Source organism: Dendrobium catenatum, unplaced genomic scaffold (assembly GCF_001605985.2).
Source record: "Dendrobium catenatum unplaced genomic scaffold, ASM160598v2 original_scaffold_150743, whole genome shotgun sequence".
NCBI classification, from domain to species: domain Eukaryota; kingdom Viridiplantae; phylum Streptophyta; class Magnoliopsida; order Asparagales; family Orchidaceae; genus Dendrobium; species Dendrobium catenatum.
In genome coordinates this window covers 1-8,965 of record NW_021469171.1, presented here as the reverse complement: position 1 = coordinate 8,965, position 8,965 = coordinate 1, and the positions used below count along the sequence as shown (strand labels likewise).

The window sequence follows — 8,965 nt, the reverse complement described above, 5'->3', positions numbered from 1 at the left end:
CGTTATCTTCATCCTCTTCACCATCCCCCTCCTTCCGTCCATCCCCCACCACCAACCACCACCCCCATAACCCCTCCTACCAAAGCTCATCTCAACCTAACCACCAACCCAATCCCTTTTCTCCATTAGCTGCTCCACCGCTCCACCTAAGCCAAGCTCACCGTCGGCCACCCTTGTTTGTCTCCATGAATGAGGAGTCAATGCCACCTTAATGCTTACCTAAAGAGTTCAAATAATTTAGGAAATTATTTTCATCATTTGAATTTCGAATAGTTTCCTAAATTAGAAAGCTATTTTAGGAAAGTATTGAATCTCATTCATGATGTAATTCAAATTTAATTGATTTGAAATTCAAAATCTTTTCTATTTTATCAAATCTATTTTAGGAAAGTTCTTTAAGTAAATCAATTTGAATTTCAAATTCAAATAGGATTTATTTAAACACTTTCCTAAATTTTAAAGCCTTAAATTAAGCACCAAAAATCACCTCCCCAATCTCCTCCATCATCTTTAAACCGCCCACCCTTTAATAAATCTCTTGGATTTATTTCCTAATCCTCTATTCCCACTTGGAAATAATTTAAAACCCATTCTCATGACCTGGCCGAAATTCCCCTTGATGCATTCACCTCATTAAATCTTTCCAACCCCATTGAATTAAATTGGAGATCATGTCAGGCCTTCATCCCCTGGCTGGCTGAAACTTTTCAATTCCCGTATCAATTTCCTTCCATAAATTTCTCCCCAAACTCCATCTGACGTTGAGTTTTCTGCTTCTAAGGCTGCATCCAGAGAATTCCAGCAACGCTGTCCATCTATTCCCACTAGTCTCTTTAGATTTCCTCCATTAAATCCTCCCGTCCTCCATCCAACGTGAAGTCTTTGGGCAGCACTTAGAAACTCTGGGACAACCATTCGTGGTCTTCCAAAGTGCTGGACAACAAGATATTCTTGCTGGAATAAGTGGACAGCAAGCAGAATTCCAGGATTAGGAAGTAGAAGACTTCACGTAGATATTCTTGCTGAAATTGGGGGAAGGCTGTTTGGGTATTTGTTGTTTATTGTTTGCTTTAAGTAGGTGATTTTCCTAAGGTTAGGAGTATGCGTTGTTTGCTGAATTTAGATTGTTCTTAGGGTGACGGGGCTCTAGCCAGCGGCTAGAGATTTGAGATAGTTGGATCATCCTATGCAATTGAAGATCCACTTGTATCTTGACTTTCTTTCTTAAAACATTCAATAAAAAGTGTCCTTGTATGTTATATTCGTGGTTTTCTTATCGTTGGTTTTTTGAAATTGCTGAAATCATATTTCAGCCAAGTTTTTTCCTAAATTTCTACAAACATTTCCCATCAAACTATTATTCTAAGGAGTCCGTATGGACAAAAAGATTCAGAGTATAAGAACAACCGAATTAACTGGACTTTTTGAGAAGTGGGATTGTTAGTAATTTTAATATGAGAATAATGAAAAGAACTTGAATGCTAAAATTAATCATGTTTACAATGATCATCATATTCCTTATTCCAGCCATTAAAATCTGAGGGATAGCCAGTCTTACATTATTTATTCTTTCTGCTTAATCTCATTTATTTTTTCTATGCATCATTACCAAATGCCGTGGAGAACTGACTTGCAAAAGCAAATTAAAAAAAATTGTTTTTCTTCGTAATGACATTTCTGAGTGATAAACTGATCTATAATTTGCCCAACTTATCAGGATTAGTATCTGAATCAGTGAGTAATGCACTTGGTCTTTTTTATGTTTCTTGATTCATTTGTTCACAAATGCAGGGACCTCATTGCACATTGTGGTGCACATGCCTGCATTATCCCCCACAATGGTGAGGACATTTTTGATAGAATGAATTGTTTATTGGCAATAATTTTCCAAGTGCTCATGCTTAGAATTGGTTATTAAACTGACGTCACCAGGATCAAGGCAACATAGTGAAGTGGAGGAAGAAAGAAGGGGATAAGGTCAGACAAAGTTTGCTGTTCTGCAAAGTTATTTGGCATTGCTAAATGAGAGGGCCTTCTCTTCATTTCATGAATTAATTTATCTTCATTATTCAACTCCATTTTTTCTCATCTTAATTAAATTGACAGATTGATGTTGGTGATGTTATATGTGAAATAGAAACAGACAAAGCTACCCTTGAATTTGAAAGTCTTGAGGAAGGGTAATCTGCTATCTGGCATTTAATGACCTCCGCATATTTTGTGCATATAGTAGTTTAATTAATATTTTTTTTCTTGCTTTGTTTTTAAGAATTTTCTTTAACATGCAGTTTGATTTTTAAGTAGTCTGGTATTTTGTTTTTTCCCTCATATTTTATATCCATGTGAAGTAAGTTTCTGACAAAGCATGGAAAATCTTAGGACAGTAAATTGACAAAATGTATTGAAACATGCTTTATAAGAGCCTTTTCCCTTAAACATAGCAGAATATCAGAAGGATGGCTGTAAAAACCTGACCTGCTACTTCCCAACCTTTTTGTTTTATAATATTTCAGAATTTTTTATTTATTTGTCTCTTATGTTGAAACGTAATGCATTTTTGGAAAGATATTATGCAGTTATGAGTAATGTAATTTCTGATGCAAAAAAAAAAAAAAAGAAAGCTTCCTGCTTGATCACACTTGTGGTAGTTTTAGGCACTATGCCCTTGGCGAGTTATTCTCTTCTGGGCTTCAAAATATTGTGCCTAGCTCTTTAAAGAGGGCGTGCTCCGGGTCAACTTTTCAAAAGGAAGACTGGATATTAAACATATTGGATATCAGATATGACATTTCCCATAAATTTTGTTTCATTTTATGAGGACTTATGATCTTATTCAAGATTTTTCATAGGCGCAAGCTTCTATGTTTAATTACCCCTCCTGATCATGAGAGAGAAATTTAATTATGGTCAGTTGGTAAGTACTAAATTATTAGGTTACAATAACATTTATTTGGTTTAAAAAAAAAAAAAACATTTGTTGCGTCTAACTTAGAGCGGATGGTGGGGGAATAAGATGAATCTGATCTAGATCCCACGATTTTACGTCCTGAGTTGTCATAGACAATATTCTACTTAATCAATGGAGGTAGTCTATCCAATATGTCCGAAAGTTTATACAACAACAACAACATCAAGCCTTTGTCCCACTACATGGGGTCGGCTACATGAATCCTTTTTCTCATTGTGTCCGGTTAAAAGTCAAATTCTTATTTAAATCTAATAAAGAAAGACCATTTCTAATATTTTCTAATCAAGTCTTTTTAGGTCTACATCTACCTTTCTTAACATAAGTCAAATCTAATACCTCAAAGGCATCTGTTTAATGTAACCAAGCTATCTAAGGCAACTCTATCTAATCTTATCTTCCACTAGAGCTACTCCAACCTTTTCACGTATATGCTCATTTCGTATCCTACCTCTAAGGGTCAAGCCACTCATCCACATAAGCATCCTCATCTCTGCAACACTTAACTTAGTATTATGCTTTTCTTTTAATGGCCAACATTCGGCACCGTAAAGCATTGCATGCCTCACCACCATCTTATAGAATTTTTTTCTTAAGTTTGAGGGGGACTTTTCTATCGCGCAATAAGCCCGATGCATTCCTCCACTTCAACCATCCAACTTGAATTCTGCTGATAATATCCCCATAAATTTCAGCATCACTCTGAAAAATAGATCTAAGATATTTAAAATATATACTCTTATTAATGGCTTGATCGCCCAAAGTCACAATCCCCTCACTAGGTCTATTGCTACTAAATTACACTCTATATATTCAGTTTTAGATCTACTGAATCAAAAACCTTTAGACTCTAAAGTTGACCTCCATAATTCAAGTTTACCTTCAACTCCCTCTCTAATCTTATCAACAAGAAGAATATCATCAGCAAAAAGCATACACCAAGGTACATCCTCTTGCAAATGTTTAGTGAGAACATTCATGACTAAAGCAAAAAGATATGGACTTAAGGCTAATCCTTGATGTAATCATGTAATCCAACCGAAATAGGAAAATACTTGGTCAAACCACCTTGTGTTTGAACACAAGTAATAGCTCATGCATACATATCTTTAATGATTTGAATATAAGTATTATTAACTCCTTTCTTTTCAAGAACTCTCCATAGCACTTCTCTTGGAACTTTATCATATGCTTTCTCTAAATCAAGAACTATCATATGTAGATCCTCCTTATTCTCTCTATATTTCTCCATCAAACCTCTCAATATATGTATGGCTTCCATACTAGACCTACCCAGCATGAATCCAAATTGATTTTGAGAAACATTAATATCACGCCGCAACCTACGCTCCATAACTCGCTTCCATAGTTTTAAAGTATGACACATTAACTTAATTCCTCTATAATTCACACACTTCTGCACATCATCTTTATTCTTAAAAATAGGAATTAACACACTCATTCTCCACTGATCTGACATCTTTTTAGTCTTCTAAACAACATTAAAAAGTTTAGTTAGCCAAGAAATTCCTTCATCTCCTAAGCATTTCCACATCTCTGTTGGAATATCATCAGGTCCAATAGCTTTTCCACACTTCATTTTCTTTAAAGCCTCTCTATCTTAAGTTTTACTTATACGCCGTTAAAAACAAAAATCTTTATTTTCATTTAGGATGATAAAGTCACTAAGGTTAATTGTATGTCCGAAAGTTTATATGCTGGACTAAAAAAATAATGCATTATACCTTAGGGTGATGCTGTTGTAGACAATATTGGATGAGATATGGAGGAGCGAAGGTGGAGGGGAGTCAGCGGGGTTGTTGGAGAACGGAAGAGGGTCTCAAGAGAGATGGAAAGATAGAGGTCTGACATGGAGTCAGACAATGAGGAGATTGCGCAGGTTGGGCTTGCGAGATTGAACAAGAAATAAAAAATGAGAGCTAGTGTTGCCTGTTTGGTTTTTTTGCTAGAGAGAATGAGTAAGGCCATTGCTTTTTTGTTTTCTTAAGCTTTTTTTTTTTCCTTAAAATTCCAGTGTCGAACAGGTAATGCGAGATATGTAGGATACATGAGCATAAGAGCGAGATATGGGAAGCAATGGCCTTCTTTTTTTATTTGAGTTTTTAACAATTTTAATTTGATAAAAATAATTGATATATGTAAATTGGGTCATTGTGCAATTTCTCATCACTTGTGCATGTTGAAATTTTGATCTCGTTTCGTACGCTAGTAAATTTTGCAGATTTTTCTTGTGGGGTGACTCGGACAATATGGGCTTCATTCTAGGCATTTTCAACATTTCAGACATTTCAGTGTCATCCCTTCTTGTGAAACGGGTGACATTTGAGTGCTTTCGAAGCAATCAGGGCATTTGGAAATGATATGCAGCATGCACATCCGACGATGAACTTCTTAGGTTGGATGTCAGAAACCAGCTGGCTATAGAGAGAGCAGCAGCAATAGAGAGTTGAGAATACCTGCTATTTTGAAAGCACGAATAAGCTTGGGTTTTTATTTGATAAATTTTCAGGTTAATGAATCCCCTGCTTTAAGAGGAGGTTAGATTAAATATAACATGCTCCCATGGGTTAATAGAAAAAAATAAGAAATATTGTATTAACAAAACAATAACAAAAATGATGGTAACAAAGTGATGTGAACATATGCTACATTCAAGAATTGCTTAGGAATATTAATAAATTGACAAGCTTGACAATTATATAATAATGGAGATCAAGAGCTAATTTAAGCGACTTCTCAATTTTTGATAAAGTAATATCAAACAATTACAAGTTTAGGCAGAAAATAGTAAAATAATAATCAAGACAATATGTACTTATCCACGAGTCACACAAATCCCACGATTAACAACCGGAACAGACACAGTGAAGTTCCCTCACACTCTTCAAATAATTTCAGTGGAAGAAAATTGATACGATACTAACCATGCCACTAAGAAGAAGTAAACACTTAAGATTTCAAACAACAAAAGTTACCCAAAAAAAAGTAGTGGGTGGAATGTAGGTGAGTTACCACTGGATGGGAGGTCTTTGATGGTCAATGGAGGTTGTAAAAGATAACAACTTTTGTAAGAATTAATGGGGGAAAATGGGAAAAAACAACATTAATTAGGATCTAATAGGGGGGGGGGGATAGGAAAAAGGCAACAACTCTTAGGAATTAATGGGGAAGGGGAAAATGTGGCAATTAAAGTGAAGTTAATGGGGAAGGAGAAAATGTGGCAATTAAAGTGGAGTTAATGGGGAAGGGAAAAATGTTGGAATGAAAGTGGAGCTAATGGGGAATGGGAAAAGTCAGTAATTAAAGCAGAGTTATTGGGGAAGGGGAAAATGTGGCAATTAAAGTGGAATTAATGGGGAAGGGGAAAATGTTGTAATTAAAGTGGAGTTAATGGGGAATGGGAAAATACAATAATTAAAGTGGAGCTAATGGAGAGATGAATAGGAAAATGTAGCAAACCTTGGGGAAATCAATGGAGAAGAGGAAAAGGTGGAGGGAATACCAAAAGGCTATGGAGTGGGGGTTGGTCGGCAATGGGCGGAGAGGCAGGGTGGGCTTGCTTGTGAGTGGGTAGGCGGTTCGACTGTATGGGGTAGCAGGGAATTTTAGCCAGTTGTTTGGAAGAGGGTTGGAGGGCTCGGCAACCAATGGAGGAAGGTGGGGTGAGGAGGGAGAGAGAATAGAGCCAAGAACCTTGCCACGATGCCGGTTGTTGGGTGTTGCGTTGCCCTACTCTTAGGGACTTCACTCTTCTCACAAGAAAACTCAAATACACACAATTTGGAAAAACTGAAGTTTAATTTATAATAATCATCATCTCCATACAATAGTCTAAGGTCTTAATATATAGGCCTCAAAACATGAAGACTCAAAATACTAAAATGCTCCTTAGGCTAGAACAGAAAAATAACCCAACATAAGGGTAAAATGAGAAACACTCCCAACATAACATGAAATAAGAAAATGAAATACTTGAAATAAATCATAAATAAAGGCTCCTATTCATAACCGTCGATCTACGACTCCTGTAATAGATGTGCTAAGATTTCCTGCTGATGTCCTCATCATTCTCCCCAGGTGGGAGAAAGTTCGACCCCGTCGAGTAAACATCACGGGTGCTCTCATACATCTCTAGAATGTCGAGATCCAAACTCTATAGCTCATCACGGTCAATCCATGTGTTCTTCGTCTCTGGTTTTCCTTTCCATTGAGCTAAATACATTTGGCGCCCACCATCCTTAGTGGAAATGACTTCATCATTATGTATTGTTTTAATCTTCTCCGCATTAGGTAAGGAATGGATATTTGGGAGTGGAGATAGGTTAGGGTTCTCACCATGTGGGGTCACACAAGACTCAATATGTAATGGATTTGTGGGGTTAAACTCTGGTCCTTCAAAGGCTACTAGATCTTCAATGTTAAACATATGATTCATCTTAAAACCTTCATAAAAAATGTTAAAACCTTCAGGTAGCTCTAACACATAAGCATTGCTATTCATCTTTGTTATTATTTTAAAAGGTCCCGCACTTCTATTATTTAAATTTTTAACGACCCCATGTGAAAACCGTTCCGAACAAATCCGTACCATTACAAAATCTCCAACCTCGAATTCTTTAAATCATTTCTTAAGATCTGCATTAAGTTTATAATTAGCATTGTTTTGTTCAATCTTTTTATTAATTTCCTTATGCAATTCCTGGAGATGTGATGCAAATGCAAATGCAAACTCAAATGTTCTAATCTTATTTATAGGTTGCCTAGGTTGGTACCCGTACACAATTTTAGCAGGGTTTAGGCCCATGGTCTAATTAATAGAGTTTTATATGCAAATTCAGCCGTCGGGAGTTTGGAGTCCCAATCTCGAACGTGTTCACCTACCAAAGTTCTTAAGAGGTTGCCTAAGCTCTTATTAACGTCCTCTGTTTGCCCATCATTTTATGGATGAAAGGTGGTGGAAAATTGGAATTTCGTTCCCATCTTATGCCATAAGGTCTTCTAAAACTAACCAGTAAATTTGACGTCCCGATTAGACACTATGGTTTTAGGAAAGACATGCAATCTAACAATCTCATCAAAATATAGTTTGGCTATTTGAGAAGCATCAGAAGTCTTGGAACAAGGAAGGAAATTGGTCATCTTTGAGAAATGGTCAACTACAACGCATATAGAGTCTTGTTTCCTAGATCTTTTTGGTACCACTAGTATGAAATCCATGCTTAAGTCTTGCCATGAGCAATTGGGGACAGGGAGGGGTGTGTAGAGACCTGTGTTTAGTTTTCGTTGTTTGGTTAGCTGACAAGTATTACACCTTCCTTTCAACCAACTTACTTACATCACGTTTAAGGCTAGGCCAGTAAAAACGATATTCCACAGAGGCCATTGTTTTTTGTTTGACCAAAATGCCCGGCTAGACCTCCCGCATGTAATTCCCACTTGAGGAATTCCCATAGGGAAGTGTTAGGGATACAAAGCTTCTAGGATTTGAATAGATACCCATCTTCAAGAAAAAGGTCATTAACTATTCGTTTGTCCCCAGTCATCAGAAAGGAATATGTTTCCTTAAAGTCAAGGCAATCCTTATAATCGCTCTTAACACGCTCAAATCCAATTACTAGGCCTTCATTTATAGCCTTCGCTGCCCACACTCCATGCCAAAAATAGATTAATCTCCTTGCCAAAAATAGATTAATTTAAGTAGATTAATTCAAATAATGGCCCCCACTTTTAATGGGAGGCAATCAAATAGGGCGTGGGCCCCTATTGCTTGGGTGGCAACATGGGAGGCGGTTTGACCCACCTCTTGCAGACTAAAGTCGGCCAATGCGGGGCCGGCTAGGTCGGTTCAGGAGCTGACCTAATAGTTACCTCCAAAATTTTCTTTAAATCTTGGTGGTATTTCCATAAATATTTCTTCTTCCAGATCCCCATATAGGAATACATTTTTTACATCCAATTGTTCTAGATGCCAATTGTACT

General features: G+C 36.8%; 1 protein-coding gene across 2 annotated transcripts; it reads left to right on the top strand.

Annotated features, from left to right (window-relative positions):
* The first annotated feature begins 1,681 nt into the window (after window positions 1-1,681).
* LOC110092702 (dihydrolipoyllysine-residue acetyltransferase component 1 of pyruvate dehydrogenase complex, mitochondrial-like) lies at window positions 1,682-5,361 on the top strand. Of its 2 annotated transcripts, none has more exons than XM_028692238.1 (4): window positions 1,682-1,841; window positions 1,933-1,977; window positions 2,107-2,180; window positions 5,196-5,361. In XM_028692238.1, the coding sequence occupies exons 1-4, from the start codon at window positions 1,818-1,820 to the stop codon at window positions 5,344-5,346; spliced, it is 294 nt and encodes a 97-aa protein (XP_028548071.1). In that variant the 5' UTR covers window positions 1,682-1,817; the 3' UTR covers window positions 5,347-5,361. The 2 variants fall into 2 exon arrangements, with proteins under 2 accessions (XP_028548071.1, XP_028548072.1); XM_028692239.1 differs by having other exon boundaries at window positions 1,686-1,841; window positions 5,208-5,361.
* Window positions 5,362-8,965: the final 3,604 nt, after the last annotated feature.

Bases quoted from the DNA above. Each gene is read 5' to 3' on its own strand.
- LOC110092702 (XM_028692238.1), top strand. From the start codon at position 1,818: ATGCCTGCATTATCCCCCACAATG. The intron at 1,842-1,932 runs GTGAGGACATTT...TGACGTCACCAG, and splicing joins CTGCATTATCCCCCACAATG to GATCAAGGCAACATAGTGAA. The intron at 1,978-2,106 runs GTCAGACAAAGT...TTAAATTGACAG, and splicing joins GGAAGAAAGAAGGGGATAAG to ATTGATGTTGGTGATGTTAT.